The sequence below is a fragment of the Trachinotus anak genome, unplaced genomic scaffold, assembly GCF_046630095.1.
Source record: "Trachinotus anak isolate AG129_WGS33_773 ecotype Australia unplaced genomic scaffold, CSIRO_AGI_Tana_v1 ptg000013l, whole genome shotgun sequence".
Lineage (NCBI taxonomy): Eukaryota > Metazoa > Chordata > Actinopteri > Carangiformes > Carangidae > Trachinotus > Trachinotus anak.
In genome coordinates, this window is record NW_027273864.1 from 7,441,173 (window position 1) to 7,459,294 (window position 18,122).

At 43.3% G+C, this 18,122-nt stretch overlaps 1 protein-coding gene across 6 annotated transcripts in view; it reads right to left on the reverse strand.

The window, feature by feature from the left end:
- ndrg3a (ndrg family member 3a) overlaps window positions 1-18,122 on the reverse strand; it is a 32,963-nt gene that overhangs the window by 14,614 nt on the left and 227 nt on the right. For 2 of the 6 annotated variants that reach the window (XM_071493382.1, XM_071493380.1), the window contains exons 2-4: window positions 5,375-5,458; window positions 5,081-5,146; window positions 2,743-2,775 (exon numbers count right to left, since the gene is read on the reverse strand). In XM_071493382.1, the coding sequence (XP_071349483.1) occupies window positions 2,743-2,775; window positions 5,081-5,146; window positions 5,375-5,431 (156 nt within the window). In that variant the 5' untranslated portion in view covers window positions 5,432-5,458. Of the gene's footprint in view, window positions 1-2,742; window positions 2,776-5,080; window positions 5,147-5,374; window positions 5,459-6,389; window positions 6,545-18,122 lie in introns of those variants that run through there. The other 4 variants (XM_071493385.1, XM_071493383.1, XM_071493381.1 and 1 more) reach the window with 3 other exon arrangements.

Here is an 18,122-nt window from a genome sequence, read left to right on the forward strand (position 1 = left end):
CAGTGTAACAGGGAGCCAGCGGGCACAATACCAGCACCCTGAAACTGAAGCAGCTAAACAGAATTCAGTTATTATTCATTTCATTATTTATACCTTTGCTCTAGCTACTGTAACGTGGTATTGAAGTTCAAAGAATCATAAGGATTTATCTTAATAATTCCCTCAGACTCCTGCATGTGACTGTTAGGTCAAAATGGCTGCCATGGAAATAAGGTCAAATACACTTAAGTCTGCCTCAGTGCCACTGAGACTAATTCTGATACAACTCTTTGATTAATGTACAACTGCAGGACCTGGACTGGGTCACAAGAGGATGAGTGTAAAAAATAGCACATTGAGAGAAGCTGGGTGCAGCATCTTACGAATGCATTGGTGGCAGTGAAGATGGGAATGGATGCCGGGGTGCATGTAGCATGCCTGCACCAGCTAACATGCGTATTCTCCTCCTCTGCCTGCAGCAGCTATATTTAGCTCTGGTGGGATGCTGGAAGCAGACGTGACTGCAGAAAGTGAGAGAGGGATGAAAGGTTTAACCCTTCGTGGTCATGAGGCTCATGAAACACAGCAGAGAGCTTGCTTGCCTGTGGGAGGACTCTCCTTCTCATGTATGAGACTCCTTGCTAGCTGCAGCGCAGAGGCAGAGAACATGCAGTCTTATTCCCCATGCAAAGAAAGGAATCTGGAGCACTGCCTACTCAAGGCCAATACCCCCCTTTTTCCTGAATATTAATTATTTTACATTACTACATAAAAAGACCTGAGTGAAGCTGAAATGCTTACTGAGAAAAGGCACACACAGTCTCTGTTAACAGTACAGGCGTGTTGTGGAAGATGTTACCTGGGACAGCTCTTAAAAGATACTGGACACTGTAAAGATCACCTATATCCATCAGACAAGCAGGGACAAGAGAACCATCTCTACCTATCGCAAATACTTGTTTTCATTGTTTTGTGGCAAGAAATGTAAAACTCTGTACAATAAATAACCCATGGCAACTCTTAAGACACATAGTAAGAAACTAAAAGTCCTGCTAAAAATCTCTGGAGGCAGTGCCAAAACAGCCACTGTATCTTCTTTGACCAGAGTGGTTGGAACAGACCACCTGACAAGTATGATGCCTTTAAGTGCTCATCAAATGTGTAATAGCACCTTGTCAACATCCTGTTAATTCCACAAGATTTTTAAAGTCGACAGTAATAAAGGGAGAGAGAGTGGGATGACATGAATGAGGGTTCCCAGACAAATTCACAATGTGAAATAGTGGTTATGTCAGTCTTTACATAAAGGCTAGCTTCTGGGTCATCAGGGTATCCATCCTCACATGAATGATTTCACAGTTTTCTGAGTCATTAGCGAGGATGATCCTGCTGTCACTCCCAAAGCTTTTGTTTTGAGAAATTGGCCCCAAAAAGCTGACCTCTAAATCTCTTTTAGTGGGTATATCCCAAACAACCCTAACTCCACTTAATAGGCTGCTACTGAGAAAGCAAAATGATTCACAGTCCATAAACACCAGTAATTTCACCCAGATACATTATACATCCATGAAAAACCTAAATAACCTACAATACCTTAAGTTATTGGTTTGTCGGTTCAATGATGCATAACAAAACAACCTTCCAAGAACAATGAAATCACATTTTCTACCCTACAAAACACGACCCTCTCACAGCATTATGTGCACCAGATAGTGTCTGTATGCTTTGTCACTTGTACAAAACAATGAGCCTTTGAACAGTATCTAAAGTGATGATTTCAGTGACCTCTTCCCTTCCACAGGAAAACAGATGCACTTTAACAGAAACATCAGCCACAGGGACAGAAGGTTAATCGGGAAGGGGCCTGTTTTGATGCTGATATAGGGTTGCAAAATTCCGGGAATTTTCAAAATTGGAAACTTTCCATCGGAATTAACAGGAATTTATGGGAATTAATGGGAATTTATGGGAATAAAACAGAAATTTACAAAATTGAAGGTTGGCCCTCAACAGGGAGCTTAAATATAGTTGGGGAAAATATATTGTAGCATAATCTTGGCTAAAACAACCAGATTTAATGCAAGTACACTCCTCAACCACATGCACACAGCACTGCTTACTGCAGGGCTATTGAGGCCACGCCCCCTGCATGCACTGTGCACTCCTCCATCACATGCACAGATGATTGCTTAAACCCTGGAGGCCACACTTTTGAGGCCAAAGCACAAGACTATTGGAGCCACACAGTTGAGCCTGCAGATTATATAAAGTCAAGTAAGTTTTTTATAATATTATTGGGTTAATTTATTTAATAATTCCCATAAATTCCCATAATTCCCATAGAAAGTTTCCAATTTGGAATATTTCCAAAATTCCCCAGCTTAACTTCCCATGGAAAGTTTCCGGAAAGTTTCCTGAAATTTACTGTAAATTTTCCATCCCTTTGCAACCCTACGCTGATATATTGCTTTTCCGTTTTTCTTAGAGAGCAAACCTTGAAAAGTTATTGAGCAGTGTGCTGGCTGACTCTTCCTGATCCAGTAAAAATGTTCACATTCTACCAGCATGTGTGGTGTGGTACAAGTGGATGGTGCTGGTGAGGGACAATGTTCACATGCAAGGTGGGCAAGCGAATGGGTCCAGCATAAGGGGGGTGAGAATGGGGCCATGTCCCAGTGGCCCAACCTCCTTCCACTGGCATAACCGCGAACCTGTATACATGGCACAGCAGCGCTTTAGGGAAGAGCAGAGAGCACCACTCACCTGGCAGTCAAAGTCTTGAAAGTTGCGTGCATTCTGCAACAAAAGCAAAAGAAGTGAGTTAATAAATATACCACAGGCTCAGAGATGTTGTGTTTCTGTATGTAAAGCCAATAACAATACCTAGTGTACTTTGGTTACACTCTGATGGAGGTTCATTCATGTGTAAGGAAATACAACTGATCTGTTGGTGTCCCACTCTTTACAAGCTCTTAACAACTTATAATATAATTTGTCAGAAATAGGTAAAAACTATGGTGTCATAGAACTTCCATTATAAAAAAAAACAAACCTATAACATAATAAGATAAAATAAATGTGGAAATATAAAGAGCAATAAATCAATAAATAAATAAACATGCAAGTCTGTGTCAAGGTGACTTCCTGTTGTCCATACTAAAAAGCTAAGCTAAAAAGCAGGAGTCTACAGTGTAGATGGGCAGAGAAGTGAGAGTGGACAGTGGATGACGCAGAATGTTCCTGTGGGCCAGACCAGTAGGTCTGGTGTTGTAGCTGCCGCTAGACCCTAGGGTGCAAAGTAGTGTTTGGGTGTAGTGAGCTTCATGTAACTAAACTAGCAGTTTAACTACATTTTGCAGTAGCTTGCTGGTAGTTCAACTACATTCATATATGCATTGTAATTCAAGTAGTTAAATTACTTTTTTTGGACTTTTTTGTGTTGTTAAAAGAATATTTTTTCATTTTTATTTCACCATTGTTTCTCTCTCCTTCATCCTGACCGATATGAAGGTTTGCCCAGGCAATGCATTTGTCAGGCAGTCCACACCACAGACACTTGACCTTTGTGAAGCACATATGCAAAAACCAAGGGCATTGCTCAGTGGTCAACATCATCATGGATAAACCTCCTGAACCTCAGCCTGAGAAAGACTCATCATGGTCATACTTCAGCAATTATTGTAAACAAACCCAACGCTGACATTCCAGCACTTTTCCATGAACAGTGGGGCATTTGATTTTTTTGGTTTACGTATGACCTGTGAACAAGTAGGCACTTATTGCAGTGAAGTGAATTAGGTGGCATTTTTTTGCTGGCATGTGACTTCTTTGTATTTCATTTTGTTATACAACATGTACACTGTCAATTGGATCATCTTTTTTTAACAAAGTAGTTGGCCTTAGTTAACTACATTTCTCCCTAGGATAGCTTCCAGTGTGAAGTATTTATGCTTTCAGAGTAGCTTCCCCAACATTGGTGGGGGAATAAGGATCTAGAGGCAGATGGCAGCTATAATGCTCTCCCTTTTTCCTTCCTACTGAATAGCTGTGCAGCAGGAATCATGGTGAAAACATGTTTTAGCTAAAGTCTACTCTATTCGGCTTCTGTGATGTATTTGAGGTGCTAAGTATTATAGAGACACAATGAAGGTACAGGTAGAAACAAGATGTCCTTGCTTTGGATTTAGAATAAATGAACCCCAACATGATGACATTACCCCCTGGTTTAATAATGAAATTAGACTGAGGACTGTTTACAAAGCTCCTTTATCACAGTCAGCCTCAACATGCTGAGGGTGGTGATAGTGTTTATGCGAGAGATGGTTCGATGTAACTGTGTTTTTCTGTCTTATTTGTTGTCATGCCAACTGTTGCACAAGCCTGTGAGTTGAGTTAACTGTACCTTTTCTCCCTTTCTCTTTGTATTCCATGTTCTACTTTCAAGCCATATAATTACATACAATCTTAACCTTTGCTGAATGTACTTGTTAGGTTGGTCTTTACCAACCAACCATTATTATGGTCACTTTGCTGCTGCAGACAGTCCTCACTTCTCCCTCCTACCCTTCTGCAGCATTAGTGCCATCATTCATAGATACAGTATCTGAATGGTAATCAGAACTTGTTTTCATCACTTCTACAGAGGATCAGAGAGAAAATGAGAATCCTCTTTCATCACTGTTATCATGTCATCATCTCTGTCTACTTTCAAGACTCCTGGTTTGTCTTTTTAATGAGCTGGCCACTAGGTGGAGTGAGAGGTCAGTGCCAGTCCTCCTCATTCAGATGGTTTTTAGGATATATTTTCCCCACCCTGTCACCTCACTCAAGACATCTATCTTAACTGGCACACAGCCCGACAAGGAGAAATATAAGAGGGGGCCAGAAGAGGATGGGGAAAGCTTTGATCTACCACTGAGTGTTTTTTTTCTCCTCCATACGTCTGTTTTTGCTGTAGCTCACTCGCTACAATTTTTCAAGCTCTCTAAAATTAAGAGTTGAGTTTTTTTCCAGCTTCTCCTTTGATCACTCTTCGTTCTTGCTTGACTGCTGTCTCTGACTGTCTCACGTTATACGCCACCCTTTTCTTCTTCTCTCTTACCTCTTGTCTACATTCTCTTTTTTGCTGTTGACTTGCTCTCTCATTCTCTCCCTTCTTTTCTTTTCCCTGTCGACAGTTGAGAAGATATGAATAATTCACTTTGATGAACAGGACTGCAGAGTGTGCATGTCTAGTGTATTAGTGTATGTATTTGCCTGGGAGGACCATATGGGGTGCTCATTCACTTTTAGAGCACACAAGACACCAGTCTGCTCACTTTGTGTGTGTGGTTATATAGATGTGTCCAGATGCACAGTGTGTCCTGTTCACTGTCCTGTTCTCACCATAACTCACCTTATTTGTCAGCAGCGGTTTGATCTCAGTCAGCTGTACATCCTGCAGCTCATCCATCTTCCTGTCTGGTCACTGTAAACCACTCTGTCCAAAAAGAGAAGAGAAAAACATTATAATCACTTCAGCAGTTGGGCATGGGAATCTGTACATAGTAAAAGCATTGCATAAAACAGCTCCCAGTCTTTTTGTTGGCACAAATGAACAAGCTCATTCATGGTGAGGAAGATGTCACAGTGAAGTATGTCTGTCCATTGCCTCAAAATGAATGAATGACATTCTTCAGAACTGACATTGAGTGTCTAGACTGATATCTGATTTATGTTTAATGGTGGTGCTGTTTGCTGCCACTAAGGAGGATTTTCATCACCGTCAAATATTAATTATTAAATCTATAAAATGTCAGAAAATGATTAAAAAAAAAAAAAACCAAACCCAAGGTGACATATTCAAGATCTTCTTTTTGCCCAACAGTCCAAAGACCACAGGTATTCAGTTCACAATTGTGTTAGATCAGACTAATAATTGGCTAACTGTCTCAGCAGCAAGTACAGTTCACTGCAACACAACCTACACATCTGAGAGTGATAGGTTAGTGTGTGGTTGAATTAGGCGGTGGCAGGTAGCTAGGTCACAAGCCCAGCCCTGACAATGTAATGCTCTTTCTCTCCAGGGTACCGTCCCTTCCTGATTCCATACAGGCACAATATGATAACACCGTACAAGGAGGGGGTTAGAGGGCATTTTTTCTATCAATTCTCCAGAAAAGGTCACACTTTCAGTTCACACAGGTGGTGTGCAGACATGCACACAAAGAAAGATGGATCAGTCCAGGTTTAACAAGAAGCTCTAAAGCTCATTTGTTTTCCCCTTGAAGCCAGCCGTTTGTCCGTGCACATAATTACTGAGCAAGAACACTGACACAAAAATGCCCCCCTTCCCCCATTTTCCTTGAAATGGTACCTCTTCAGCCTTGGCTGTTTGCACAAGGTGAGGACAGGAAGTGCTATTGAATTACCTGGCTGTGCCCAACAGAGTGGCTCATGTTGCACATAACAACAGATGGAGCCTCCGCCTCTTCGAGGTCAGTGCTTACAACTGGAAGACAAAGCCAAGTCAGCCTGCACTGCACCGCAACCAGCCTTGGAGGATTGCATTTATCTGAACAGATGCACATAATGCTAACACAAAAAAGCAACAAGTAAGGACAGATGCCATTGGGCAGAGGACTAGCCAATTGGAGAAGCTGCCACAATCACTTCCTGAGTCAGAGCCAACCCCCTTGGAACGACCTTGAGCTGCTAGTATCAGATAACATTCAGGGTTGGATAGTGATGAGTCTTGCAGCCAACCAACAGCAGGAGGTACCAGCAATGATGACATCACGTTAGTAGCGGTTTCATCCTCTGATTGCCTGACAGAGGTCTGAACAGACAGCTGTCTCTTGACGTATAAATCAGGTCAGAGGTCATCCTGCTCTGGCAACAGACAGCACCTTGCTTGGAAACAACCAGGAAAGCAGATGGATGCAACTGAGCCCAATCCTCAAATTACATAAAACGGGGGGAAAAAAAGTAGAAAAATCGAGTGTTGGAAATACTCAGCCACCAGCATGGGGAGTGAAAACATGCCCAGCAAAATCCCTGCTGACAAATCCGGCTCAAGGGTGGAACTAAATAATATTTAGACAAGTGAACAAGGAAAAAAGAAAAACAAATACTCTGCATGCTTGAGCAGATTGAGCGTATTGGCCGGATCAATCCAACACTTCCTCAGGCTGTCACAGAACGTGGGATGGAGGCAAAGGCCGCTTTAATTGTAGCCGGCTAGCCGGGTAATCGAGGTGTTAAGGGAGATGGGGTCAGTGTGGGCTTAAAACAACTGACTGATTGACTGGGTGGATTTCACAGCCCAACCCCACTGACCCCCTTATACTGGGTTACCCAGGCAACTAACAACCATCACTCCCCCATCATCATCCTGTGCTCCTTCCTTTAGTTTCTACCTGAGGCACATCGCTCAGCCATTAACCCCTCATCAAATCACCTGAGAAGACACCAGCATCCACCAACCATCGTATCCCTTCCCTACCTACTCCGCGCCTGCATTACCGTTCAGCCTGTGCAGCTGTTGCCATAGAGACAAAGCTGGTCGTCAATGTTTATTCTAAGCTGGGCTAGCCCCAAGGGAGAGATGTGAAGCAAAGAGACAAGGGGAAAAGATAGAGGTAGAAATGAGAGGAACTGAAGCTCTAAACATGTGCTTTCAGGAGCGTTTACCCCCGACTATCACTCAGACTCAAATGAGCCGTGCAGACTGTCTAGATATGACAGCAAAGCTTTGAGTAGTTGCAAGAGGAAATCAGGAGAAGTAGTCCCAGATGAGGAGGGAAATTCCATTTGCAATCTGTGCAGCTTGTGGGGTTCGTCCCATATTCACACCATACCATTAATGTAGAGGAGGACGGGGGAAGGACTGAGAGAGCTGATGATGTCGAATGAGTCCCTATAGCCTCGACATCAGGACTATATGTTGTAACGGATCACTCTCACAAATGGTCTCCCTGTCACCTGAATCTGTTTTACTCAGCTCCTCCGCCTGGAACGGAGTAACACGCAAATTACATGCTGGCTCTCACACATGATTTCCCTCATCTGTTCTTCAGGTCCATTTGCACAGTGTGCAGCTGCCAGCAGGGTCTCGTCTCAGCGCTAAATATTATGCCACGCAGCGAGGGACAAGGGGGCTGTGCAACGCGAACAAATGACGGCAGAAACAAATCGTGTCAGAGGAAAACCACGTGGATGTTTCTGTGCAGCAAAGGTCAGACTTCATTATAATCTAGTGTCAGCGCTGCCTCTGGGAGACCAGGAGGTTTTTAATTCTGACCCAATGACTTTATTGAAAGAATTTCAAAGGCTTGTTGAAATCTGTCAGTTCAATAAATGGATAACTTATTTACATAGCTCCCTCTCTCCTGTTGGCAAGCACTGCTGCCAACCTCACACACATCATCCTATATCTACTGCTGTAAGGAGAGAGGACATGCCTGTACCTTAATGCTGCGGCGCAGGCGCCAGACTGCATGCATATGTGGATACAGAGGCGTGTGCCAAAACACCTACTGTAGATATATGGTGTCTCTGCCAACAAAAAAAGAGTCCTGTTGCTGCCATGTCAGCAGACGGTGCTGAGTGATCGATGAACACATCCCCTGCTGCTCCTCCTACTTTTCCTGCCTCCCTCTCACATCTTCCTCCTCCTCCTCCTCCTCCTCCTCCTCCTCTCTGTGTGCTCTCTCCCCGTCTTTCTCTATCCATCTCCAGCTCACCTTGGGTCGTCAGGAAGTCTAGTCAGGCTGCATGATGGACGACTTAGAGCCCAGCTGTGATGGTGACCCTCCCTTCAGCCTGTTCAATTAGTCCTCGTTCCTCTTTATTGCCATGGCAACCATGACTTCAGATTCACCTGGTGTCATCGTCATTCACGTCATGACTCTGACCTCTCTGGTCTCGGGTTGACCGAGCTGAATGTCACCACGATGACCTCATATTAACCTGCCTCTGCGTCCCCATGGAGACCCTGACTCAGCCAACAGGCATATTGCCATGGTGACATAAAGCTGGAATGTGTTACTGTTCTCACATTGTCACCCTCTGCAGTGGGGAGATGTGTCCAGCAAACACGGTGAGGGCGGAGGGTTGTGCGACAGCCTGCTATTCAACTTAATCTGCCGTGCAAAACATTACACATTGTTCAAAATGTGACAAAAGTGGGCTTAGCTTGATTTTGATGTAGAAGAATACAGACTTCTTCATTCACCTCTAGCGCATCTTATTTGAACAGACTTTACTGGACCTGTCAAAATGGAGAGGTGCAGTCTGATAACCCAATCAATGGGATCAAAGTTTCTCAGTTACAGAGTAAGACGGTCATCTCAGTCGCTGTAAATATGAGTTGTGTGTTTTACCCCAGTATTAATACACAGATTACGAGTGTATTAATTCAAAAACCTCATGGTTTATTTATTATATTTACTGAAACCTCATAGGATCCCTTGATGCTGATCAAACTCTACTTGAAGGCTGTTTTTTAGCGGTATGCCAAAGAGTTTCTTGCTTGAAAATGCAAACATTTTATTTCGTGTTTTGGTTCTTTAGATGTACAAACAGTTTCAGTTCTGAAGTATCTTATCTGACAGTAAAATGAAAAATATTTTTTACACAAATTACTGTTTACTGACAGTAAAGGAATTTGACCAAGTATTGTGAAAAATGCTGTGGTAGTTTTCCAGACCAGACAAAACGATTACTTGACCACAGTATCACACAAAGAAAATGCGTTAGTCATCATTTATTCCTCCTCTACTTCACACCCATGTCGACACCTCATTATGACTGTAGCCGCCCAGCCACTGTTTGGGGTGGTGACATCTCTACAGAGGGAAAACATTGTTGGTGTGTCCCACTTTAGGAGCTGGATCCTCCCAAATCTGTATTTCTATACCAACAAAGCCTGTCCCAAATAAACCCCCTGTGGCCCAAATCTTAGGTATTTGCATTCATTTAGTCACTGGGATCACATGACATATCAGTATGGACCATAAAGAGGCTACTATGATTAAAAGTTGGAAGTCAGATATAAACTCCACAATTAGCTTCTGTTATCAGCCTAGAAATAACATAGATTAATTTAAGAGTTATATACATTATTACAGTTATTTATTGTTAACCTGGTACACCTTTTGCTAGCTGTCCATAATATGTTATCCCAATTCATCGCTGGTTTCTAAAGTTTTTCATCTTTTTCTTTATAGTAAAATATTTTGGACATTATAAGTTAACAAATGCCTCAAAAATGACCCGTTATTTTAGTTTCCTTTGATTCTAGACTTTCTCCCTCAGAGCAGTCAGGCCTTGGAAGCCCCTGAAGGGCACACCTTATTGGACAGCGTCCATCAAAACATCCAGCCCCCTGTTTTGGGACACAGCTACTGACAATTACCAATTTATTTCCAGCCGGGAGAGCAGTGTCCTCTGCCTGTGTGCTTTCTCTGGGAGCCAAATTATTCTAATGACGCAGGGGAACACAAGCATGTCTGTCCTCAACTGGAGCCTCGGTCTTCAGTCAGCACTTCACTAGGCTTCACATCAGGAGAGAAAATAGGCCAGCACAAATTCCACAGATACTACCCTCCTGCCAACCATTCAGACAGCCTAACTTCTACGTCCACTCTTCTTTACGTGCAGGAGTGTTTTGCTGTCAGGGCAACAAACAAGTGGAAACAGCTTATTCCTGCACAGCCACCAGCGTGGTCACGCCTTACCCTATAACTGGGAGACTTTTCCATCCAGGGGGTACGTCACCGGAAATGTTTTTCCCCTCCAACTTTTCATAACCAGGCCAAGCCAGTGTTTACAGCAATCTGCACCAGAGTAAAGCTAATGGACTGTGACAAGGCTCAGTTCCAGATTACTGCTCTAACCTGAGCCATTTGGTAAGAGAATTAGAAAAGGAAAATCCATTTGTTTGGCATTTTAGCCCCCGCCTCCCCCTCTTGTCAAGTCAATAATAACATGAGTGGTGGAAAGGGTGGTTGAGTTTTATTCAATCCATTCAATCCTATTCTTGAGGCAAGGGGCAAGACCCAGGAGGAAATCTGATCTGCCAGTTTGCTCATCACGGAAAAGCTGACCTATAGCACAGAACATTCCCTGCTGATGCTGTCAGCAAATACACACACACATCAACGAGCAGGGAGACCAGCGCACACTCACACGTACACACACATCTCCCCATGCTTCACATCTACTTAATTAAATGACAGCTTGCTGTCCTGAGGCTTCATCATGCTCCTTACAGCTTATGTGATTCTCCTGATACCAGCTGACAGATCTTTTTTTTTTTTCTTCTTTTGACGATGCAACAAAAACTATGATGAGACATATCTCTGATGTCTTTTTCAGTCACGATTCTATCAAAATGGTCTATTCTTATCCATTTTCTCACCTCAAAATGTGGAACATCACTCAGCCCGGCTTTTGAACCTGAACTAAAAACACTGGGCTAAGTCACTTTGAGATACTGATCCTGCTCAGGTATAGAGTCTCATGTGGACACACACACATGCTGTACATGCAGATGACCACTGAAGAGAAGACAAAGCAAAAATAATGTCTCATTGGTTGCAAAGACAAAAGGAAATAAAAGCAAAACAAGTGACTCACTGTGCCAGAGAAGTTATTTTAAGACAGTAAGACATAAGAGAAACAAATGTTCCTCCTTAAAATACCAACCTCCCTGTTTGATCCATCCAGGATTAAAAAGGTCTAATAAACACTAAATACTGCATAACTATGATTGACTCATCCCTTCTTTAGGAAACCGAATCTGAAGGCACACTCACACAGTCGCCACCACATTTAATATCCTGAGCCTGGGGCCAGTCATAACTCAAAATGCAAGTGATAAAAATGTAGTAGAGGTTGTACTTGGATGGGACATGGGATATTACACACACAGGGACAATATTGCAAGTGCTGCTGTGAAGGTATAAAACACGCATACACATCCAATTACATTTGTGTGTGGGAGGAGACTTGTGACCTTGTCTTCTGGGTTGTGGTATTCAATGAGTGTGCACATACCTTCTCTCCTCAAAACATCTGTATAATAAACCGCACAGCTGCATCTTTTCACAGAGGAAATCCTTAACTTATTTTTCCATCACTTGTGAAACAAATTTTTCTTCGTGTGTACATGTGTGTGTGTGTCTGTGAGGAAAAGCCCGGTTCATCAGCAAAGACACTCATTGGCAGATAGCAGCCCCTGCACTGATCTGCCTGCCAAAAAGAGGATCCCCCTCTGCACACACCCACACCCAAACCTCTTCGCTCTGTGCAGGACTGGGGGCAGCCGCTGTTGCACATAATGTCCGTACACAGACACACACACAGTCTCAGACAATTAAAACCACAGTGTGCACACATCCACATTTACACCTCCTGTATACACTCGCATGTCTAATCCTGCAGGGCCACTGAGTGCAAGACCCCTCTCATTACTCTCTGAGGGCTTTTAAAGAATTATATTATTCCTTTAGGGGCCACTTTATCTGCTAATGGTCTTATGAGATTAAAGAGCAGCATCTGGCTTTACTGATTTATAAGCGCACATCTATTGGCATCATCAGCGCGCTTCACTTCGTACATGAAGACACACACAGCCAGAGAGAGCCTCAGAGGACAGCTGACTGGCCTCCTAAATACAGTGCTGTGGCTTGTGAAATTATTTGTCACAACTTCCAGCGACATGCTAAATTTACTGCATTAATACTGACCCAGAGACCAACAGCAATATCTTCCACTAGTGAAGCAATGTTTCAAAAAAGCAAACTGGAAGCTAAATTTATCCATTAGGCCTGTGTCAGACCATGAAGTGTTTTATTAATTTTGTATTTATATAATATGTCAGGCTTTGGTGTGTGTGTGTGTGTGTGTGTGTGTGTGTGTGTGTGTGTGTGTGTGTGTGTGTGTGTGTGTGTGTGTGTGTGTGTGTGTGTGTGTGTGTGTGTGTGTGTGTTTGAGGGCAGCTGGGATGTGAGGCAGCGATCCAATGTGTCTCCCTGCTGAGTACATTGTATTATATAGCCTTACAGAGTCACCCAGGCATCTGTTTTGGTCTTCACATATGAGTAAACATGTGGTCCCACCGCAAGCTACTTATAAATCTCTTAAGTGATTCTCACGGGTCGGTGTATTATGATTCTTAGCAGTGCTTGTGTCCTGTAACAATTTATCGTGGTCCAGATTTCAGGTCACATCATGTGCAGCCCTACAAAAAAGACATCACTGGCTCTATATTACAGGTTCTAAGTGTGAACAATGGGAATAAATACAGAATATTCATTCTGTGATTGCCACACACACACACACACACCTGAATGATGTTTTTCATCTTTCCTTTGACCCCAAACAATAACCTGCAAGGCCCTGCTGCAGCTGATCCACTCTAATGATGATAAATAGACTAATAAGAGAATGGCAACACAAACAACAATTTTGACAGATATAGCTACGTGACACTTTGATTAATAAATCAATGCACATTAGCATAGAAAGGTCTCACACAAAGGCAGGCATGGGGGAAGGATGAGCTAAAGGAAAGGAAAAAAAACGTAACATATCATCAGTACAAAGGGGGGGCGCCAGGAGTCAGATGAGTCTTGATAAATCCGCTTTGATAGGTCAGAGAGAGGCGTGAGCCTGGCTCAATGAGCCTCCCCTGGCTGAGCTCCTCCTGATATCTGGCTATAAATAAGACTGAATGGCCAAGCCTGTCAGGCCTGCACTCAGTGCTGCTAATAGAGTACCTGCCCCTTCTCTGCTACGCTAGACTAGCTGCCACTCAGTCTGTGGGGATTTCCTCTGCCATGCTCACTTGTGCAGACAGCACAGAGAAAGACAAAGTGCAGGAGGGATGCTAGTGTATGTGTGTGTGTGTACTGGGTCCCAGCTGGTGGACGTGAGGGGGCAGAGCTTCCAGAACAGCGGCCTCCTGCTGGAGGCACAGCACGATCTGTAACACTGCGGTCAGACTGGCCGAAGGGCAGCTGTGGAGGCAGCAGCGAGACCATCTGTATAGTCCGGCCACTAGCTCGCTCACACACCCCCACCCACAGCATCAGTTCAACAAGCTGAGTGGAAACATTAGAAACTGCTTCCATAAAACATTAACAGAGCACAGACATGAGAGCCCTTGTGTCCAGAGATAGTAAAGTCCTCTGCCCATGTAACCAGACTTATCAGAACACGTCTCCACGTCTCAGTGTATGAATCAGTGCCTCACAGGAACACAGCCTCTGCTAATAGAGTTATCCATGTGGTCACAATGACTGATTACTGACAACTCAATCTCCCAGAGAAACACAGAGGTGGCTCCTCTGGCGCCTTGCCTTGCAAATGCTCGCTGTGGAGGTCGGCGGTGTCCTTGGCAACCACGAGAGGGGGGGGCTAAGCCATCCCCAGCTCAGCTGGTGGCGCCGCTGAAATCGAATGCCCGTTTCCACCATCATTTACATGACGGCATTCTCTTCTCATCGCCACAACCAACGCAGCGTAGACTGGTTTACCTGTCAGCTCAGCCTCCACCTGGCTTTTAGGATGCTCACACGGTTTTCAGTAACTTTCAATGCACCAATAAAGCATCAAATAAGTCAAACAAAGGCACAGACAATCATTTCTCTTCCTCATATGTTCAGCAGTACACTTTTTAATATATCTAACATGTACAAGTCACTTCTCACACTGAGCTACATGCACACTCACCAAGCACCCAATCTCTCCAAGTGATGTTCCAGCATTTGATGATTGGGTCTTTACGAATCATCTGTCTGACTTTAACAGCTTCTAGCAGGAACACAGCCTGAGGGGGAGGATCTTCAAACCACCGGGGCGCTGTATCTGCCATTTGCTCCGTCACAATAACAACCTCTAAACCATTTAACGTTTCTGGGTGTTCCCTAAACCATTAAAGCAAAACGAGGATGAAATGATTCATGCTGTGTGCAGCCTGTCGTGAGATATTGTAAATAAAGCTGTATGCTGCTTACATGTTTAAGTTTAGAGAGCACAGTGTGCAGAGTGTGTGTACCAGCTTATTTGTATCTATGACAGACAGGGATGTGTCACAAAGAAGAGCTAGAACATCCTCTTTCTTTGCTTCCCATCTCTTGGTATTCATACACATCTTCATGATGAGATTTTTCAGGGTGGCTATAGTTCGCTTTACTTTAAGGAAGAAGAAAGAGCTGTAGTATAGACAGAGGAAATCAAACCCTTACTATCAGATGCTGAAAGAAAAAAGGAGACTGCAATGTGTGCAGGTGTATAAAGGGTAGTTCTTAAAATATATGATCCTAAATGAGCTGCAGCACTGAAGGACAGCTCAGGGCATCCAGAGGTCCAGCTTGGCTTGTATCCAGTGCTCTGGATCAACAAGCTTGCCACCTGTGCTCTGCCTCTCCTCATCGCCACCTGCTGATATTATTGCTGATGCTGATAAAGAAAATGGAGACAGAAAAAGTCCTCCTTCCAGCAGGGGTGTGATCCAGCAGATAAGAGTGTCTGAAAATGTGTGAACACTGTCACTGCCTCACACAAACCTGCCAGCCACTGTCACTGGTGTTTTTGTAATTCACTGCTAAATTTATCCTCAGTTACGCTGTTGCATTAAAGGCTGATAGAAAAGGGGGTAGATAGGATAGCTGTCTGCTCATTCTGTTCAGCTGGGGTCAAAAGAAATTGAGGAAGTTAGCCCAGAACAGACGTGCGTATGCATCAGGTGCTTCTGCTTTGAAAGCTTGACGCTGCTTTGCAGAGCTTGTGCTGTAACTCTAGGCCTGGTACAACTTAAGTTACAGATGCAGTTCAGTCATAACAACGCAGCGGCAGAAAGGGTGAGACTAAGAAACAGATACATAATATAGTGTGAACATCATTCTCATGGCTACAACAAACCCCACACAAACCTGTTAGTTGAATATCAAAACGAGACAAAGATGTGCTGTTGACAACTAAGGTTCTTCCAATTATGAGAAGTTGTTGCAGCAAATGTCCCTGTCTGGCACAGGTTATGTTTTGTCCTGCAGGGCTGGCAAACCAATAGACACAGTAATGCTGAGGTGAGAGTGAACACGAGGCAGACTGACTGTCAGCACAGTGGCTTAATTACTGTCTCCATCTCTCCAGTGAGCGTTATTCGCTGACATTCATCCCTGTAAGAAATCCTCTTCTACACAAGAGCATTTCTCACTTTTGTGTACTCTGTAATCCCTGTAATACATCATGTGTAAATTGTAATCCGGACTGAAAGGCACCTTAACAGTGTCGTTCCCTGATGCTGACACACTGAAATTACTTTACATCATTCACTTACAGTCTAATTTCACTTACAGCACGGAAGTGTTAGATTCTGCTGCCTTTGTTTGCACCCTGAAAGCCTGTGCTAATTTTGTTGTCATTTCTCTGAGCACTTGTGGAGGGAACAGTCCCTCCACAGTTTAACAGAATATGAGAAAGTCTGACAGCTTTATAACAAAGTGTTGCAATAAAGTGCATAAACCCGTTTTAAATTATTGAAATTTTCAGTGGGTGCTACTAATCAGAGCCTATAGAGACCAGATGAACACATTTCCTCCACATTTCAAATTCTAAAGTACAATGTATGGCTTAATAAACAACCTTTGACACTCCCATTAGTTAAGCAGTAGGTTTTTTTTTTTTTTTTTTTACTGTAATCATCAACCAGGAGCGGACCACTTCCAACAATATGGTAACAAACCTCAGACTACCCCCCATCTACTCTCACCACTGCTTTGACAACAAGAGACTGGTTTGCAGGTCATCTTAGAGAAAGCAGGTACCTGATAAAAGGTTGTTATCTGCAGGATTTTCTCGTCTGAACAACAATGTTGTGAGTGACAACAAATGACTGGTTGTTGCCTGTTGTGTAAGCTCCATTCACATCTTCCTGATCACGTGACACTGTTGAGGGCATTGTGGGAGATCACCTGAGAGAACAGCTGAATTAATACCACCACCATGAAACTAGAACATACTAAAATTTAAACTACTAGATATCAGAATTAAAGCTTTGATATACAGATAGTGTTTCTGTGGTGGTTAATATGAAGGTTATGATGACCTTCATGGTAATGGTGTTATTTAATATCCTATAACTAGACTTACTTTAAAATCCAAATGACTACTGATAGTTTTACTGGGAGACTACAGAACACAGTGTCCTTTAAATATGTCACAAGATGACAATGGTTATTTCAGTAAGGGGGAACACCTGATGCCCACTTCCTTACACGTCCCACCTGTGTGACCTTCGCATGTGACATTGTCATCATTCACGTGGTGTCTGAATGGTGTAACACCTGCAGCTACATCACTGTGATTCATTGGATTCATAATGATGGATCTGCCCAGTCTAGACTAGGGCAGTGTTTGGAAAAATGTGCAGAATGAAGAGGAATATCTTCTGTGACACCATGAGACATGGCAAGTCACACATCCATCACACAGACTCGGGCCCTGTTAGTCCAGGGTCTCCTGCCTGAACTCTAGAGAAAATTGAATCCAAACATACCCACATTAATACTCCTTCAATAAACCTAAAGATACAGCTGGTGTTTCATTGCACTTAGTTATTAATGTATAATGTATAATTCCTTCTTACAGTATACCGGTATGATACAAGGATAATACCGATTCCTACTGGGATTTTATTTGTGAAAATTGTATTGTGCCAATGTATCAAATCCATTTCTCTATGAGCTGTTGGGCTAACATCTCTTTTTATTTGTTTTAGCACGGAAATGTACGATGTAACGCTTCGTGACCGGCCTCGGTTCACCACAAATTGCATTAATACCTAAATAATCATGTATCCAGGGGTCAATGTAAGAGAAAACAAGTGAAAACAAATGCGTAGTGCTCTGGCCAAATGGAGATAGTGTGTGGAAACAACGGGTATGTCGCATCTCTGTCGAGAAGAGCAGCAATGAACTCATCTCAATCCAGCCGCAGTTTTCCGCTCTGCCGGCGCTTTGACATGTGTTTTTCATTAGTACATGAACAAGTACATGGACAGGCCATTGTTGTTGGAGCGGCTACAACGACACGGTGTGGGGACAGCATCGTGAACAGGTTGGAAATCCAGCGGGCTGAGACAATCTCGTGCGGCA